General features: G+C 42.8%; 1 protein-coding gene across 14 annotated transcripts in view; it reads right to left on the bottom strand.

Moving 5' to 3' along the window:
- Positions 1-20666, bottom strand: part of MEIS2 (Meis homeobox 2) — a 191365-nt gene that overhangs the window by 23817 nt on the left and 146882 nt on the right. For all 14 annotated transcript variants that reach the window (XM_069732499.1, XM_069732502.1, XM_069732506.1 and 11 more), the window contains exon 10: positions 89-147. In XM_069732499.1, the coding sequence (XP_069588600.1) occupies positions 89-147 (59 nt within the window). The remainder of the gene's footprint in view (positions 1-88; positions 148-20666) is intronic.

Here is a 20666-nt window from a genome sequence, read left to right as displayed (position 1 = left end):
GTTTCATAAACCTTTTGACTGCTGGAAGGTTCTGATAGAAGCTTAACCCATTGAATGTCACCCAGGAGATTGGAACTTGGCACCTTACCTGCTCGATTAGACTGGTCAATCATCGGCTGGACTATTCGTCTTCTGGCGTTAATGAACCTGTAAGGCAGGAGAAGGATATCCTTGTTAATCAGCACAAATTGTCACAATGTTCATCAATGGAATATGCGTGATGTTCAGAGAAATGCCACTGGTGGACACAGACTGGAGAGGACCCCTGTGCAAGAACAATATACAGGCCCTTTGCAGTCCAGTAGCTCATCATAATGCACAAGTCCAGAGTTTTGGAATTGGAAGTAGCCCCCGTACCTCTTGAGGCCATGTGCTGTTGCACCAATGATCACTCCTGTTTAGAGGTTCTCCGTGGATCAGAAGGAATGGAAAATCTCTGGATCAATGTGGACCTGGGATTTGTTTGGAAGAAAGGAAGTGAGTGGTGATCTATGCTACTGAGGAGATATTCCCAATTAGGATCCAGAGGACGTGATGTAGGAATAACAAAGAGGTCAACGCGTTTCGAAGTTGGACTAAATCAAAATCAAAATTACTGTGGTCTCTTGATGAAAAAGTTAGTCCCACGTCGAAACATGTTGAGAATAAACCTCTTTGTCATTCCTACATCACATCCTCTGGATCCTTATTGGGTATATCTCCTCGGCAGCAGAGATCACCCCCTTCCATCTGCCGAACAAACACTAACATGGCAGGTTTTCCTGTCCTGAGGGTGCCGCAGCAGTTGTTTCCTGCTTCTATTCCTCAGATGTGGGTTTCGCAATCTCAAAAGTTGAGTAGTTACCTGTTCATTCACCTGTACTTGCCTACTGGATAAGACGCTATTGTGCTTGTTGTTACAGTCGTTTTTTTATCCAGTGAACCTGGGGTTTTGAGTCTTTTGACATTTGAAGAGTATGAAGCATATTGAGCTTTTTTGTGTGGATGTTTCTTAAAAACTGGTCACTCTTCCATCACAAAATACTCAATAAGAAATTGCCACTTCTAAAGTTTGCTCTACGACAATATACAATATGGGGTCCCAGCAAAGATGTTTCTGATTTTTCAATGTGCAGCCCCTGCTTTCTGATCCTGGCAGAAGCCCACTCCCCACCCAGTCCACTCTAAATGAGGTCCAGGCGTTTTGTTTTCACGTGGCTTCAGCAGGGTCAGCAGAGACATCCATTAAACTGTCTCATGTTTTATTGCCAGCCTTACAAGAGTAAGACCCCCTCCCCTACTGCCCAATACCCACCACCTCCTGCTGACCCAAACTTTTAAAGCTACGGGTCATACACAGGTCAGTGCCAACTTGGGTTGATTTCTAGTGTTGATTGGTAGCCCTGAGCCACACAATGTTTTATAACCTTGGCACATTTTGCTGGCAATGAATATTAAAATATTGATGTATGGCCATGACAGCATTGCCAGTAAAAATTATTTGAGCAATTGCTGGCTCACGTTTAGTGTGGCATACTGTAGGCTGCCAGTGCTTTAAAGACCATGGCAGTGATTTACAAAGCAATTTTAACTTTCTAACAGTTTATGCTTTGGAAATTAACAAACTGCTCAAAGACGAGAGAAATTCAAGGATTGCAGTTGGACCTAAATTACGGTAAGTAATGTCCTGGAATAGAAGCTCTTCATGTTTAGCGTGCTAGTCTTCTGATTCTTTCTGGATGGAGATCATGGTGCCAACACACTCCATATTGCCTCCCCCTAAGAAGCACAAGAGGGGCCATTACATAGGGAGTCTAGTTTTGATCTCCAGGAGGAAGCCCACACGTACATGACACATAACATGCTAGCTCCATATGGTGTTCTGGTTGGAGTTGACTCTACGGCAAAGCTAAAGTCTGTACAACCCTCCTTTCGACTGTTTGTGTATTCTATATTTATAGGAAAGTGCGACTTATATTTGTTAGAATTTCATGTTACAGATAACACTTAGATATAGTGTGAGGAGCAGAAGTGGTGGAAATTTCTACAAAGAGCAGTATCTCTGTGCAAATATGGAAATGTAGGCTCTGAATATTTCATTAGTGGTTACATTTCTGCCTAGTGAAGAACTGCAAGTGAAGGAACGAGGGGAACCCTCTCAGGCAACACCAAGGTCCTGAGCGGTGCTCACAATTATAACTCTCATTGGTCCTTTCACCTCATTCCTAAAGCACCATCAGACATCCTCCTGTATGTAACAGTGTAGGACTGAAGGAAGATGAATCCATGAGAATGGAAGATGATCTGGACACATGAGCAATAGGCCGAGATTGGCAAAGGTCAGGGCCTGCATCAGAAGCAGTGGTATAAACTGAAGCTCATGGTCCCCAATGTAAAAGCTGCCATGGGGCCCCTAATTATCGCAAGCTTTTAATAGTATTGGAATTTTCATATAGGCAAAAGGGACTTATAGTATCCTTAGGTTCCAGGGCCCAGTTGCGATTACAACTCCTGCACCTTTTGCATTTACGACCCCGATCAGAAGGCAGCCACGCCATTCAGATATGCTGGACAGGACGTATATATAAAATAGGGATTCTCGTGCTTATCAGGTAGGATAGTCTTGAGTATATTGATAATGTGTAGAAACTTATGTTGGTAATTAGTTAATGTGTTTAATGTTCGGACCGACCTCTTCGTCAGGACAATGTCAAAGATGTCGGTACACCCCGAAAACACATTGACCAATTACCAATAAAAGCTTCTACTTATTATCAATATATTCAATAATATATTGTAATAATCCTGTACAGCATTTATGAACAGAAGTGAGGGACGTCGGCAGCAACTCCGGTATATACCATCCATGTAGATTCCGGTGTTGTGTCCTGTACACAAACCCATAGGGTGAGCACCCTGACATTGAGGAATCCACAGGGAATTCATGTGTAACCCCCACCCAAACAGTTTTGTCCTATGAAGCGCTGAATTTTTTTCTACAATTCTGTACGTTACCCGATTCAGACCTGCTTCATAAGCATCATCTCAGGTGAAGAAACAATGTGAAAACTAAGAAAGTTCAATCGAAGACTAAAATCTGAAATAGTAATTTGAAGCTCTATTGCTAAACAAAAAGATCTGTAAAGAATGTGTGGAAGGAGAGAACGACAGATTTATCAGCTGTTAGACAGTGAAGGGTTAAAGGCGCCCACGACAGAGCACAAACCTGGACCCAGGGGGCTGGCATCCACCATTTCTGTTTACCAAGACGGGTGTGAGGGGAGCAGGGTGTGTATCCTTTTTTCCCCGACATGTGTTTAGTATTAAATACGTGGGGGATTTTCCCTCCACCCTTTCCCTAAAAGTAGGTAGTAATGGTCCCCCATTTGACAAGGACATGCAGAGCCATAAGTCACAGGGCCGTTAAGGCTGGATTTAATTTAGATGGTAATCCCAGAATGAGTGCCTGCAATTTTTCATGTTACCTTAACTGGTAATTGTTGCCATTAATCCTCTGTGTTTTGAGTTATACAAATAAAAGTTACTAGTATAATGCAGACCCCCTTAGTCCGCGCTCCACACGTACCTCCTATGGATTACAAACATGGCCGCCCTTCCATACTGTTACTGTACCCAGGAGTCTTCATGACCCCAGTGAAAGATAGTACTATAATGGTAATATTACTGAGGGACAGAATCACATCTACAACAGTGGGTAATCCAGACCTGAGACCGTACTCGAAGGTTGTGAGTCTTGTGTTCATGTAGCCTATACCTCATGTTTCTAAATCGATATGTATTACCAATAGAGGTGCCATGAACAGGAAGTCAAAATCAGGGACACTGAAAATTTAGATATGCAGCAAGAGCCCCTTTATTCACCAACAAAGACCCTCTGAGGCCTGGAAACCATTACGGATCCCCACCCCCAACACACCTCCAGCTCGGCACTCAAGCCTGTCTTCAAACAAGTCATTAAATGGAGGGTTGAAGGTTCAAACAAGGGTCATTTCTTTGGATACTAGGCAGAAATGTTTAGTAAACTGGGAGCTCTCCACTGATTGCCCTCCGCCATGTGTGCCTGAGTATGGGGCCAACACAGAAACCATCTCCTGTTACCATAGTGGAGCCTGTGCTCTCCCTTTTTTGCCTGGATCTTGTTTACAAGGAAGCGTAAACCTAGTAGACCCCAGTGGATGATTACTTTGGTCCATGTGATGCTTGTTGCTTTTTTTTTACTGCGTTTTCCATGTGCATCATAGATTATGTCGGGCTTTTTTCTTGTCTTTAATGTTTGACTATACAAGATAGAACCTCAAGGTTTCGGGAGAGTAAAGTCAGGTAGGTAAGAAATATACAACAGTTATGCAATGGGTCCTATACATCAAGACTCAAAGTTCTTAAGTTGGGGGTCCCAAAAAAATCATCAGACAATTTGACTGGTTGGAATCTGGTATTACTAGAGAAATCTGCCATAATAGTATATGTAAAGTAAAGATGGCAAACTGGTAAACGAAATGACCTGATCATTCTTCAGGGATTTTCCGCCATGCAGACTTTACAATACGAGTCTATGAGAAAATGTTAAGAAAAAAAAGATTCCTCAAAAACATTGTAAAAATGCTTAACGCTCCCCACATTTGTGGCCCACAATGTTGAAAAAAGCAATCAGGAAATATCAAGAAAAAAGAGGCTATAAAAGTGTTTTCCTCTTCTAAAATGTAGCGGGTTCACCTGCCGATAATGACGTCACTCAAAGCCTCCATCCATTATTGTTGCTTCTCCATTTTTTTTTAGTTATTTGCTCCTTTTTAGTGGCTTTAGTATCTTCACCTTATTCTTTATTCTTTAAGTTTTGCACCATTTATGTAAGTTGTCTTTTTTTTAATCTCTCCTCGGCAGCTTTAATTATCCAGATGTTTTAAACAGATTCATGAAATTCAACTTTTACCAAATGTCACATTTTTGGGCACAACTCACTCCAGTGCCTTCCTGTAGTTGGGGTGTTTTCACACAGCAGTTTTGCACTCATTCGATGGTCCCTTCGGGATTTTCGTCCGGACCTCCCACCCCCGCAAAGTGGGATTTGGACTTGTGCACCAACGGAGCCATGGACTATAATGGTGTGCTCTGACGTGCATCATTTTTTTGAGGCAGAAGCCCCGACGAAGTCAACTACATCTGAGAGTCCTACTCTAGTAGGCACAAATATCTAAATCCCATTTTGTGGGGGACTAACGAACAAGGCAAAAAGTCTGTATGGAAGGGTCCTAATATTTCTGGAGGCATTTTCAATGTGGCACATTATTTTGTGACTTTTTAAAGAATTTGGGACTTTTGGTGCTAAAAAGTTGCAAAAAAACTTTTTAAAGACAAAAATAAAGAGCACATTTGACCCTGTGCCAAATTCATGACCTGCTTGTATCATTTTGAAGAATTTAGAGCAAAACCGTTGGCAAATGCCACAAGACAAAAAAAGAAATAAATTTGCAATGATGAATCGAGCCCAGTTTTCAGCTCAATAATGGCTGTCTTTTTGGTGTACAGTATGTGCAGACAGCATACCACAATTTAGATTACGGTATGTGCTACTTTGTGCTTTAGTCTGCGTATTATATGACCATAGAAGAGCTCTCATTGTAAATCAGCCGGACATCTCTCTCCAACTCCAACGTCAAAGTAGTTTATTCTTACGCGTCACAACTTGCCAAACCCCAATTTTTTTTAAACAATTACTCAAAAAAACTAGGGATATTGCAGGGAAACAAAACCCACAATACGTCTCGAATCTTATATCATGGTATTGACAGGGAAATTCTGTCTTAGATTTTTACTATTCTCCTAATGGTCATCATAGGTTAATAAAGTATTATCCAAGGACAAGTGGACGAGTAATCTAAGCACCTGTATTTTTAGATTTCAATTTCTATCATTTCTCATGGGTGCCACTTCCCAGGTGGCTCTGGGGAGGCAGATGGTTCTTGTTGCTGCATTTATTGAGGGTTTTGCATAAGATACGTACCCGTGGAGGAGAAGATAGCAAGTCCTGGCTCCATCATTCCTGATAGTTTGCATATCAATCTGATTTGCATACAACTGGTCCTCTGCAACGCTGATTGATGGATGGGTCTAGAAATGATGACTGGCTGGAATTTAGTTTGGAGCCAATGTTACTTTATTGACATATTGCCCTTGGTCACCAGAATGCAGAATAATCATACTATGGGGAAATTGCCAGCCAAACTTACTAGGGGGAGAGGATAAATGATGATAAAAATACTGATGGGGTACAACCTTAAAAATCCAACTGAATGTACTGTATATATAATTATTTGTGTGCATGAGACTTTTTGTACCTTCTACATATGATTGAATTGTATTTTATTTTTTTCATTTTAGCCCCTTCAATATTCCGGAAACCATTCAAAAACCGGAAATCTGCGTAAGCTGACTGATAGCATATTTCTTTTAATGGACAAAGCGGAAAAAAAAAACTGCCCACGGAAACGGAGCAATTACAGAGTGCAAGCTTTGAAGAGATGAAGGTGAGTGTGCACGTCCTCAGCCTTTTCTATACCCTGATTAGCTGTGAGGAAGATATTTTCGAGATCTCTGGGAGAGATCTCTGGGCCAGATGTTACCTGTCCATCAAGCTGCAGAAGTGGACAAGTAGGCTGGAAGGGAGCATGTCAGCGCTTTGATCTGGGATAGAGGAACGACTGATTTATGGAGTGGAACTCTGTTCATCCGTTCTGTTTAACTTTCTATCCTAAGGCAGAACCACATATTGCAGAGAGAAGGGAAGAGAGGTAGGGAAAATGCACCGTTCTTTACAACATCAACAAGCTCTGACAACTGAAACAGGGTTTTTCTTGGCCTTAACAAAGCTCGCAGGCATATCCTTTGATGCTCCTGTTTTTCCCCTTGTGCTTGCTCTCTCTTTCTCTGTTCAACATACTACTTGCTGTTTAATTCAGCTCTAGTAAATAGAATGGACTGTGGCCAGTATGCCTGGGGCCAAAACACACCTGTGTATTCAGGATGTCGCTGCATTTGGGAGTGTAGAAGCTACAGCCAGGTCACTGCTACCTTAACCTGGTCCGTCTGTCTTCAAACAGGTCCTACCTTTGTAAGTGCTACACAAGATCTTCTCTTCTGTTCTTCTATCACCATACACAATTGACTAGACTTGCATTATTACATTCACCCTGAGCTTGTAACTTCTCTAGACTGTCATTTCTCTGTTATTCTAGAGTGGGTTCTGTCTGTTATCTAGGACTGAGTGTCCCTCTGTGCTACCTTTCTTTAGTGGAGGGTATGGTATCTAACAGAGGTGGGACAAGCTCTCTTAAGCCGGCCATACACATTAGATGTCCATTGTCTGGCCAATGGTTTGGCTGACAGCCATCACAGGAGCGCTCATTCGGAGATAGTCATCTCAGCCAACTCTCCCATACACAGGAGCACTTGTTCAACCAAAAGGTACCGTCACACTAGACGATATCGCTAGCGATCCGTGACATTGCAGCGTCCTCGCTAGCGATATCGTCCAGTGTGACAGGCAGCAGCAATCAGGCCCCTGCTGTGCTGTCGCTGGTCGGGGAAGAAAGTCCAGAACTTTATTTGGTTGCTGGACTCCCCGCAGACATCGCTGAATCGGCGTGTGTGACACCGATTCAGCGCTGTCTTCACTGGTAACCAGGGTACACATCGGGTAACTAAGCGCAGGGCCGCGCTTAGTAACCCGATGTTTACCCTGGTTACCATCCTAAAAGTAAAAAAAAACAACCACTACATACTTACCTACCGCTGTCTGTCCTCCAGCGCTGTGCTCTGCTCTCCTCCTGCACTGGCTGTGAGCGTCGGTCAGCCGGAAAGCAGAGCGGTGACGTCACCGCTCTGCTTTCCGGCCGCTGTGCTCCTGTGTTCTCTATGAGAAAGCCACCAACTGACAGGTCGGCCAGCGACTTATCTCCTGGAGAACAATACAATTGGTCCTCCAAAATTGGACATGTGTGATCAACATCTCCCCTGACCATCAATTAACTAGTGCCTCCAAATTCATTAGGCCATTGGCCGAACTCGTCAATATTGGTTGGTTCAGGTGACATTAATCTAATGTGTATGGGAGGCCTTTAGTGTCCAAGAAAAATAAACTATTCAAAGAGAAAGAATATATGAACTCTAGTGAATATTTGAAGAAGCAATCCTAAAAGTCCATATCTACTTTTTAACAAGCCTTGCCATGACTTAGGATAAGAAGCCAAACCAGAAACTCCATTTGAAGACACTTGCTTCCAGGTGTTTTCCCTTCATTAGTGCAAAGCAGAAAAACTGATTTGACTAGGTGGGAGCTTTCAGACAGGGGATCTAAGAGGTAAAATTACTCCATGTTGAGAGTGCCAAGTTAGTGTAAGGAGACGTATCGGCTCTTCTGGGAAGGCAGGAATTTTGGCATACCACCCTTGGTCCTTGAAGTTCAATATTATAGAGTTCCTGAAGCAGCTCTGCTGTCTCTATCTTTCTATATTCCCCTTTCTTATGAATTATTTTTTTCCCCCTGAAACACTCCCTATAGAAAAAGCTCACTGGACCCCTACTATGTGGACACAACATTCAGAAAATTCAGACAATACCCTGAGTTACGTGTATGCCTCTCTTAATTTTAATGACTGAAAATACATATAAAAAGTAAAAATTGTGCTGATAAGGTGGAAACTTTTAGAACACAAAAGTGCTTGTGTTCTCAATGGGGAGAGGGAAGTAAGGCTCTGCCAGACAACTAAGACGGTGATCCTGTAACAGCAGTGGGATTTAGTAATGTTAATCTAATGTAGATTTTCAGACATGCTCTCTGCAAGGGCTTATCTAATATATAAAGCTGAATGTGTGTGTGTGTATGTCCGGGATTGGCATCTGCACCGTCGCAGCTACAGCCACAAAATTTTGCACAGTCACACGTCTGGACCCCGAGAGCGTCATAGGCTATGTTGTGAGGCAAAATTTTAACCCCGCGCGTTCCAATTCACCAAACAATTTTGCCCCTATCTACATAATGGGGAAAAAGTGAAAGGAAAAGTGTTGGAGGCAAATTGACAGCCAGGAGGAGATGGCATACAGGTATATACTGTATACAGGGGAGATGATATACAGCTATATATTATATACAGGAGGAGTTGACATACAGGTATATACTATATACAGGGGAGATGACATACAGGTATATACTATATACAGGGGAGATGACTTACAGGTATATCTAATATATAAAGCTGAATGTGTGTGTATGTATGTATGTGTGTGTATATGTCTGGGATTGGCATCTGCACCGTCGCAGCTACAGCCACAAAATGTTGCACAGTCACACGTCTGGACCCCGAGAGCGTCATAGGCTATGTTGTGAGGCGAAATTTTAACCCCACATGTTCCAATTCACCAAACAATTTTGCCCCTATCTACATAATGGGGAAAAAGTGAAAGGAAAAGTGTTGGAGGCAAATTGACAGTAACCAGATGTGAACAAGGGGGACTTAAAGAGTGAGAGCGATGGTGCCAAAGAATATATATCATACAGTTTCTAAGGTAGGGCCCCGACATGGGATACTCACCACACACGGGGATATGAACACACACACAAAATGCGCCACACACTACCACGTGCTTGAACACATATACCACCCTCAGCACACATTTCACCACACATACACGAACCTCGCCACATAAAAGTCGAAACGCAAAAGTCGCCGCTCAAAACTCGCCACCTGAAAAACTCGCCACATGCAAAACTAGGCTCACGCAAAACTCGCCACACGTGCAAAACTCACCTCATGGAAAACTCGCCACACGCGGAAAAATTGCCACATGCACAAAAGTTGCAACACATGCAAAAGTTGCCTCACACAAAACTTGCACATACTCAAAATGCACCACACATAAAACTCGCCACGCGCAAAACTCGCCATGCGCAAAAGTTGCTGCACACAACTTGCTACACTAACCTGTCACATGCAACTCGACACACAAAAAGTTGCTCCACGCACGTCACCACACAAAACTCATCTCACAAAAGTCGCTACATGCATGTTGCCACATGCAACTCAACACACACAACTTGACACATGAAACTCGCCCTAAAACACACACAAGTCTGGTATTATCCTTCAAAAATAAAAATCTGATTAATAAGCAGACAAAACTACAAGAGCAACAAATGTACCATATAGGAAATACGGCAGCTGTCAGTCACATGACCTGTCTATTATGTGTATGTGTGAGCTAATATATACTGCCAGGGGGGAGGGCTTCCTGTTGGCTGGGGATTTATCAGGCTGCCAATTTAGCTTACAAATACTGAGGTAAAAATACTGACCAAATAACGTGTGAACGCGGTCTGATACAGGACGAGATGACATACAGATATATACTATATACAGGAGAGATGACACACAGGTATATACTATATACAGGAGGAGATGACACACAAGTATATACTATATACAGGAGGAGATGACACACAGGTATATACTGGGGAGATGACACATGTATATACTATATACAGGAGCAGATGAAACACAGGTATATACTATATACAGGAGCAGATAACACACAGGTATATACTATATTCAGGAGGAGATGACTTACAGGTGTATACTATATACAGGAGGAGATGACACACGAATATACTATATACAGGAGGAGATGACATACAGGTGTATACTATATATAAGGGAGATGACAAACATGTCTATACTGAGGGGAAAATGAGAGGTGTGAGGTGAAAATGAGAGGTGTGAGGTGAAAATGAAAAGGTGTGAGTGCAAAATGAGAGGAGTGAGGGAAAATAGTGGAGTGATCGGAAAATGACAGATGTGAGGTCGAAATGACAAGTGTTAGGGGGAGAATGAGAGGAGTGAGGGGGGAAAATGAGAGGTGTGAGGGAGAAAATGAGAGGCATGATGGGAAAATGAGAGAAGTGAGGTGCCATAAGTAACCACAGATATTTACTATGCTCAGGCAACGCCGGGCTCTTCAGCTAGTATAGTATATAGCTGGGAATAGTATCTGTTCAAATACCTTCAGGTCTGACAATCAAGATTTATGAAAACTGGATGAATACTTTTAACTAAGAGATTGATGACCTGGTAGGGGCCCGACACCTGATACTCTCACTTTTGGTGGTGGCTGGGTAGTGAAGATCAGCTCCTATTCATTTGAATGATCTGCAGTACCCTGAAGCAGCTACTACACAGTGCTGTGGTGCTCTGCTCTGTACACTGCTTATATCCGACTGTCGCCAGAAGTTATACTAGCTGATTGGTAAGGATGTCAGGTGATGGACCCCCAACAATCTGATATTGATGATGGATAGGTCATCTCTATCATTGTAATGGTAAGCCCTCTAATTGTCAACAATTTGATAGCCTTCAAGACAAAATTGATAGAGAGAAAATAATTCAGTTTTCTTTTCTAATGGCCTTTGGCTCTGTTTCGAGCCATGGCGACTTGATGGATCGATCCTGTGTAAGCCTAAAGGGGCCCAACAGGGTCTTCTCCGCCGTTATCTTGATTGTATCAAGCCATCGGGTTGCTGGCTTCCTTTTCGCCTTGCTCCTTCTATTTTTATGACCATGATGCCCTTCTCCAGTGGTTGCTCTCTTCGTATGATGTGTCCAAAGTAGGTAAGTCGTAGCTTGGTGATCCTTGCTTCCAGTGACATGTCTGGCTTTATTTATTCCAAAAATTGATTTGTTTGTTCTTTTTGCCATCCATGGTATTGATAGCTTCTTTTGCCAGCACCACATTTCGAAGGCTTTGATTTTTCTTCTGTATTGTTTCTTTATTATCCAAGTTTCATCTACTATGTTATTATTACTACAGAAAAGACCAGACATTATGTACGACCCGTGTCTTTATCAACAGTGAAATGTTCCTCGATTTGAAGGCCTTGTCTGCTGACTTCATTGTTTATTTATTGAAATCCCTTGTGTTTGTATGGATATTTAGAAGTCCAGTGGACGGTCCTTCTAGCGATTGACAGCTATCGCTGCATGCAGTCATATAGGGAAGACTGTCAGTCGCTAGTAAAACCACCCATTGAACTCACGCAGACAAACACCAGGGATTCCAATGAATAAATTCAAGTTTTTACTGAAACATTTCCCATAAAAAAAGTATATCAGTCTGATTAGCTTCTCCTGCTCTAGAAGGTCAGATGCGATTTTCAACATTACAGGTTCCCTTTAATCTACTAGAAGGCAGGCTATGGGCAGTGACTTTGCAGATCATATAAGCATAAAAAGGGATTATTCTTTATTTTGTGCCCTGCGTATGGACAGGAGATTGTAAAACTGTACTATTATCTCATCCTCAGGATGAATAGAAGACAATTAGAATAACCTGTAAATGCAATGTATTAAGAAGGGGTTAAAGGGCCCAATAGTGAGCGGTCAGCACTTCCTCACGTCCTGCACAAATGGTAAGGGGCAGATCCAGAAAGCACATTAAATAAAGGTGGAAGCGTTCAAGTGAATCGATTAGTCTGGCTTAGTACCAGCTGGACAATGGTGCCAGGTCCCAGGGGCCATGGTTTCTCTGCAGGGTCTTAACCTTGAATTAAAGAATATGTGATGGCTGTAAAGAGGCCAGTGTTTTCAGCAGCGTGCGGGCAGCTCTTCTACCCTCGTACAGTGCTCTCCAATCCATGCAACGTGGCCGTGCCCACCTGTGTGATTTCTGCAGAGAAGCTTGGCACCTTTTATGTTTGGGCAATAAATAGGACCAGGACCCTATTAACATTCAGCCTGTATCTAATAGGAGAGATCCCACTACTTCATTGGGAGCAATGAAATTTTAAAACAATTCTAATATTTTAGTAACAGAAAGGTCAGATGTTCCAGTAACAAACGCGCGCCGTTAACCCTTTGCCACCTCCCACACATGGAGGCCGATGGCGGCGAAAGGGTTGGATTGGGTTCACGTATAACTAGGCTGAGTAATCCTGCGCTGTACTTTAATTTGGTCTTAATTTTATGGGCCTCGCTTTAACTACTTGCCTTACAGACCATTATTCCTTACAGGAACAGTTAGCTCATAAACACAAGATCCGCCGCTTCCTATGCACTTCGCCTTCCACCTTAATCTGCGTTTTCCCCCTCTTTCACTGTCTCGCTCTCTCTTTCTCTCCCTTTCTTGCTCTCTCTCTCTCTCTTTTTCTCTTCACTTTTATTACTATGGCCTTTTCCATTTTTTTTTCTGCTCCGAGCCTGGGACACAAATCTCGCTGCTATTGCAGTGTGTGACATCTCCGCTCGTTTGCCGCTGCTCATTAACAAACAATACTGCTGTGAAATTGGTTTAATGACAAAGTAATAAAATTGCTATTCTGCTCACAGAGAGCCCGAGGCGTTCTGAGGCAGGCTCTGGGTGCCAAGATGCATTAAGCTGCTTATTCGTAAAACAGGGAATCATCTGGTTCTAACCTCCCCTCCCTGTATACATTCTGCCTTTCATCTCCTGATAAAAAAGATGTATTTTCATAGGTGTTTCTCCGCGTCTTTTCAGGATATCGTTACAGGGCAGAGTTCTCCGTGTGCCCATCGGTATCACTCTTTCACATGATGCACAAATATCAATCCGGGGCAGTGGTGTCCTTCACACTGGAATGTACAGGAATGATCCGATGCCACCTTACCGGTACCCTCCAGCTGCGGAAACTTCAGACAAGTGGAGCCATACTACCGGAAGGTACAACCTATGACTCCGCGCAAGCTCTCTGTCATATCCATGGGCAATAAATACATAATCAGCTGTACAAATCAATGCCATACTATGATAGATGCTTGATGATCCAAAAGGAATTCTTAGGACCCCCCATTCATCATTCTCCGGTTGATTTTTTTTTGTCTGCTGGTAGTCATTGCTGTTTTTCTGCACAGAATTTTTCAAAATGGTTCACAGGGTCTATGAATTTTTCACAAAGTAGAAGGAAATGGTCTTTATTTTACTTTAACCTATTTACAACTTTGTAGTGTCAAAAGTCACACGGTTTGCAAAAGGCACAAAACTTGCGAATAAGAAATTCTCTCGGTTGCAAATGATGAGTCAGGCAAAAATATTTGGATATCCTAAACTCTGCTCTCAAGGATGAACTTATGAAAAAGAGGATGCAAAGGAGACTTCAAAAGCGGCACAATTCAAAAGGGGAATATGGCACAAACCAAAAAAAACCTATGAAAACTAGGCAAAAATAAGAGCACAAATGCAATAGAATTGCACACTTAGGTCCATTCTTTTGTAGATGTATCCAGTGTGCACTTGTGTTAGGTGATATAAATATATAGATTTATTTACATCAAGTGATGACAGATATTCTGATGTTTTAGATGTAGGGGAGTCATAACTTCTGTTCTTTCATACCAAGAAAAACATTTTTGTGCTTTCTAATAACTTCTGCTAGCCAAGTAGATATAAAAGTGGTTGTCAGTACTGCTAAATTGCTGGTCTATCCTTAAGAAAGGTCGTCAATATCAGATTGGTTGGGGGTCGACACCCGGTACTCCCCCAAATCAGCGATGCCCAGTGCCATCGGACAGATGTAATCAGTTGCGGAGCTGCAGAGCACAACTTCGTCAACTGTATAGTGCCAGCGGCCAGTACTCCGCACATCTGCCCATATACTAAGGTTAGGCTGTCCATTTATTAGCCCTGGACACCTCCTTAAGCCCATTTAGAAAGGCTATTAATTGGGGAACCAGTGTTCCCAACAGTCAACGACCTGAAAAATCATGGTGATGAGCCGTACATTGTCCTCTGTAAATACGAGATGTGCTGCGGAAAACATTGATGTTCTATGTGCACAGAACAATCATAGTAACGATCGTTCTGTGCTCGCATGGGTCGTCTGCCATTAAATGACCACAGTTTGGCTTCTATGAAGCTGATCAATGGCCGTTTAGTGGCCAAGGTGGGCACGTCTAAACCCAGCATTGGTAACAGTCAATGTATACTCTCCGAACTGCTCTGTAAAGATACATCTACTCTACATGAAACTGTATGAAATGCCAAAGCTGAGCAACACCGTCTGGCAGTAGAAGCTGTTATCGGAGTCAGCACTCACCTGTAACCCTTTCACACTCTTTTCCGGCCTCTAATCGCTCATTATCTGTGTGTGATGATTACCTGCCAATCTCCGGCACAGTTTTAGTTCCTGGGACCGTCACCTTTAACCAGACATTAAACCTCAGTTTGCTCCTTGCTAATGAGACTGATATCTTATCACCATAACTTAGGGAGAGTTTCACGTCTCCTGTTTACCTTGAAAGGTGAAGGAGTGAAAAAGACAAACAGACTTTGGCAATGTTTGCGAAATACATATGTGCGCGTACATATCCTGATATTCACATGCCTCGCTATGTATGGCATCATATATAGGTTTCACTATCATGTCAAGTCGCGTGTCCTCTCCGTGTGCTCACTGGATGTACTAATGGCCACCAGCATGGCCAAAAGGTATGTGCATGATAAAAGTCCAGACCATGCATATGTGTCATCAGGGGTCACAATGGTGCAAACATACCAGTAGGGCAACCTGAGCACACAGGGTCCCAAGGGGTAAGGTGCCACTACCAGCTCCAAAGCAGGTGGAAATTGTGCTGATCAAAGGGCCCAGATACTGTTCTTGTATAAAGGGCCTATTCTGTCTGTGTCCTTTCCTTTACATATGTATACATAGACAGGGCATACAATATATAGTGCTCTGGACCAGCAGCCATGGACCTCCAATGCTGGTAGGGTCCGGCAAGTCTTTTTGCTCTGCTCATAATATCTTCTATATATCGGTGGATACGTCCTTCTGTCCAAAGCTTGGATGAGCAATGTGGCCCCAGAATCAGTGCGTGCGCATGCCACACTATGGTGCCATTTTATTGAAGACACTGTGTATGTGAATTGACAGACACAGTGTCTTCAACAAAGTGGAGAAGGATGTTGCGGGATGCACAAGCATTGACTCTACCGCCATTTTATTGAAGTAATGTACAACAAAGTCAACATAGCAGTGCGCACGCTCCGGCAGTCACCACTATCCCTATGGCACGCGCACCGCTGTGTTGATGTTGTTGTACATTACTTCAATAAAATGGCGCTGGAGTCAGCGCGTGGGAATACTGCGATCTCTAAGAGCCCAAAACTTATTAAAGGTGCAAATCTTTCCATTAGGCCACGTGTGCATGCTGAATATTTGCATCAGATTTTTGGCACATAATGTTGTTTAAAATACGATGCATTTTTTTGCCTATCTGTTTAAAAACGCTGCAAAAACGAAGAAAGAATTGACATGCTGCAGATTTGAAAAAAATTAAAAATGCTTTGAAAAAATAAGCAGCGCATGCGAGAAATTAAAAAAAAAAATTCTCATTCACTTTGGCACTTGTAAAACATTCCATTTCTTCCATGGCGAAAAAAAATCAGTGCGTGAACAAGCTCTTAAAGTTTTGCTCTCTTTATAATGTCCACCTTGTGAGATTGTTTTCTTGGTTTAACCTTGGCTAAAATCTCCCCAAAGCTACAGAAGCGATCACATCACTTTGTTCATAAAGTTTCGCATCAGTAGCTTCATCAGGCGCTTTCTTCTTACATGAGGCTTTATGATGAATGTGATAAAGCTGTGGTTATGAATTGCTGTGATAGATACAGAAAAGGCTAAAATAAACATCCAACGTTCCCATTTGGATTGACAAATGTTCTGATAAGAGCGCGCATATCACATTCCAATAATCCTCTTTATATCTCCCTATATTGAAAATTGGATTTTTAGATTGTCAAATTTTTGCAGACAGGAAATAAAAGAAGACAAGAAACTCTTGATGGAGCAGTCCCAAGTCTCCAAAGAAAAAAAAAAAATCAAAAAATCCTCCTACTCCGTTATCAGTCTCTTCTCTAGGTTAGCAGTTTATTTCTACATTAATCACGTTGACAGAAGCAAGGCAACTCAATTTTCTGCCTCTCTAGCTAGGCGCGTCGCTTTCTGGGCCGCACTCAGCATGGAAACGGCTGCATCTAAGCTGTGGTTACCAGTTTAATTGAAATGCTATCCACACTATAGGGTGCATTAAACTCCGATAACAGCAGTTCCTGTAGCCAACTTAAGTAGCTAAAAAAAAAAAAAGCGATAAAAAAAAAAATATAAAAATGCCTAACTGATAAGTCAGACAAACCGGCTAATTCTCTGAGCGTGTCTCTCATTGTGATCCGTAAAAAATGGGGGGGTGTAAAAATGAATCAGAGAGCCACGAAAATCAATTGACCCGCGGGTGGCTCATCAGGAGCTCAGCCTGATAAAGCTAACGGCTTTGTTGGTGTCTGCCTGCCTGCACACCGCAGATAGGGCACTTTGTAAATGAACCTGCTTTGATAAATATATTAAGGGAAGCTGTGAATAAAAGGCGAAGGTTTCTCATTTGTAAATACAGAGCCGGCTACATGGAATTAGAATGATAAAATACAGTCCCATGTAATTAAGTTTGTATTAGTACTGAAATCCGTGCAAATACTCTCCCCGAATTCTGAAAGAGAACTGTCGTTTCAATTAATCTGAACATCACCCCGGAATGTCGGGAACAAAATTAAGCCTGTGATAAAAAACCGGGGCCTGTATTTTGATAAGTAAATCCAATATCATTTCTTTGCGGCTCTGATCGTTGTCTGGAAATTCTGCAGCTTCTCTGCCTCCTACCCCCTCCCTCCCCTGTGTGTCTCTCATCCAGCCCTACAGTCAGGGCTAATCCACACAGAAAGGTATGGGACTAAAGCCGGCTGCTGCGAAATATCAAAGCCGCTCGTGGGTTGTCAAGATGGGCCAGGAAATCACAGGGCACAGATCACAGCAACCTGCGCCGAATCTTCAGAGCCCCCCGCGTCCCACTCCAGACCTCTTATAAGCACCTTGTGAAATGTATGGACCTAGCAGCGAGCCAGTCATAGGGGATATAGGTGCAGCGAGTACAGGCGCCATCTGCATTTCATGTGCTGCTAATTGACGGCTTCCAGGTGACGTCATGACAATATGAACAGATTATATATAAAATGTATAATAAATGTAAGTGGGCAGCAGGGTGGCTCAGTGAGAAGCACTGTACTATATATAGAGTGGCATGGTGGCTCAATAGGTAGCTCTGTACTATATATAGGGCAGCACGGTGGCTCAGTGAGTTGCACTGTACTATATATAGAGTGGCATGGTGGCTCAGTAGGTAGCTCTACTATATAGGGCAGCAGGGTGGCTCAGTGGGTTGCACTGTACTATATATAGGGCAGCGTGGTGGCTCAGTGGGTAGTAATGTACTATATAAAGGGCAGCACGGTGGCTCAGTGAGTTGCACTGTACTATATATAGAGTGGCATGGTGGCTCAGTAGGTAGCTCTACTATATAGGGCAGCAGGGTGGCTCAGTGGGTTGCACTGTACTATATATAGGGCAGCGTGGTGGCTCAGTGGGTAGTAATGTACTATATAAAGGGCAGCACGGTGGCTCAGTGGATAATATCATACTATATATAGGGTGGCTCAGTGGATAATATCATACTATATATAGGGTGGCTCAGTGGGTTGCACTGTACTATATATAGGGCAGCGTGGTGGCTCAGTGGGTAGTAATGTACTATATAAAGGGCAGCACGGTGGCTCAGTGGATAGCACTGTACTATATATAGGGTGGCTCAGTGATTAGCACTGTACTATATATAGGACAACATGGCTCAGTGGGTAGCTATGTACTATATATAGGGAAGCATGGTGGCTCAGTGAGTAGCACTATACTATATATAGGGCAACATGGTAGTTCAGTGGGTAGCTCTGTACTAAATATAGGGAAGCATGGTGGCTCAGTGATTAGCACTATACTAAATATAGGTCAGCAGGGGGCTCAGTTGGTAGCACTGTACTATATGTAGGGCAGCAGGGGGCTCAAGTGGTTTGCACTGCACTATATAAATGGGCAGCAGAGGGGCTCAGTGGGTAGCATTGTATTATACATAGAGTGGCACGGTAGCTCAGTGGATAGCACTGCTGCAGCCCTGGGATCCTTAGTTAGTGTACCACCGAGGACAACATCTATAAGGAGTTTGTATGTTCTCCCCACACTCCAAAGACATATTGATAGGGAGTTTGTATGGTGAGCCCCAATGGAGACAGTGATGACGATATCTGTAAAGCGCTGTGGAATTAATGAAGCTATATAAGCAAAGCATAATAAAATAAATAGTAAGTGCAACTATGAAACTGTGTACTCTGCAGAAAGTATTGCATGATTCCAGAGACGCGTATGTGAATGGCATCATTGATCCGCCCAGTGAATACAAGTGAATTAAATTGCCTGTTTTTTTCCAATTCAGCAAAAAAGAACCCCAAGTACACGTGCAGACATGGCAATGGTGCAACCCTAGGGGGACCAAGAGGGCAGGGGACCACCTGTACCTCCAAAGCAGGTGGAATTGTGCATTATGATGACTGCAGAGGGCCCATAAATTGTCCTTGTACAGAGGCCCTTTTCTGTCTGTGTCCGCATCTGTCCAAATACATGGCATCAATTTACCCAATATATCCAAATAGCTGAGAAAATTGTAGTGTTTCAGAATAATCTGTCCTGTGTGTACATGAGCCATGATGCCATTTCTGGCCATTATATGACTTGTATATTACATTTTTAGCAGTTTTCCCCTCAGAAGCCTCAGCAGCTTCTCTGTCTGTGCTCTGGCTTTTTTTTTTCCTACTGCTTCTTTTTGCCCCTTGTCTCTCCATAGGCTTTTATAAGGCACTGAGGACAGATTTGTAGACAGATTTGAGCAGTTTTTGGAGAGCTAATGATTAGCGCAGAAGATAAAAAAATATGATTGATGATTGGAAAAAAATATTTTTCTTTCAGCATTTTTGCTGCAGATTTCAGCTATACTAAGAATAAGGAAAAATCTGCAACTAAAACACATGAAAAATGTGCATTTTTTTTTAAATGGTGTAGTTGTTACTTAAGTGTTGGGTGTGCAAATATTTTACAAGGACTTGGTCTACGTTGCCGCCTTTAAGGGCTCCTGGAGTCATTTTGGGTGCAGTATTGTATCCATAGCATGTTATTTAATACGGAAATTGCTGGTCAAGGCTAAGTAGGAGGATAAAGCGCCTCCAGATGATTATGAACACTAAGGTTCTCTGAAATCTAGAAGCCGAGAGCCCCCCCCCCCTGCAGAAAGCATAAATCAGCTTGTTAAAAGGCAACACCAAGTAGCTTTTAATCAAATGTCACAGACTGCAGCATTATGATTTTCCTCCCTCATTAAAAGCAGAGCCACTGAAAGCATTATTGGAGCTCTAGAAGAATTGCATCTGCCGTCCTCCACTGCACACATCACCGGCCTCCCTCATCTGTGTACGTATGAGGCCAGAAACCCTGGGCCCCGGCGTACACGCGAGGAACAAAGCCGATCGCGATATCATCCAGGATCGCATTGGTCAGATCCTACATACTTGAATTGGTACGAGTTGCAGTACCGCAGACAGCCTACAGACAAGAGTGGCGACGTTTGCCTTAAGACCTTTTCTCCCTTTTATTTTTGAAATCCCATTTTTTAAGCTCCTCTCCAGTTGGTACACAATGATTGCTGCTTTTCACTTGCGTTTTAGAACAATCTTCGAAGAGT

Source organism: Ranitomeya imitator, chromosome 1 (assembly GCF_032444005.1).
Source record: "Ranitomeya imitator isolate aRanImi1 chromosome 1, aRanImi1.pri, whole genome shotgun sequence".
Classification (NCBI taxonomy): Eukaryota; Metazoa; Chordata; class Amphibia; order Anura; family Dendrobatidae; genus Ranitomeya; species Ranitomeya imitator.
This window is presented reverse-complemented; position numbering and strand designations above follow the sequence as displayed.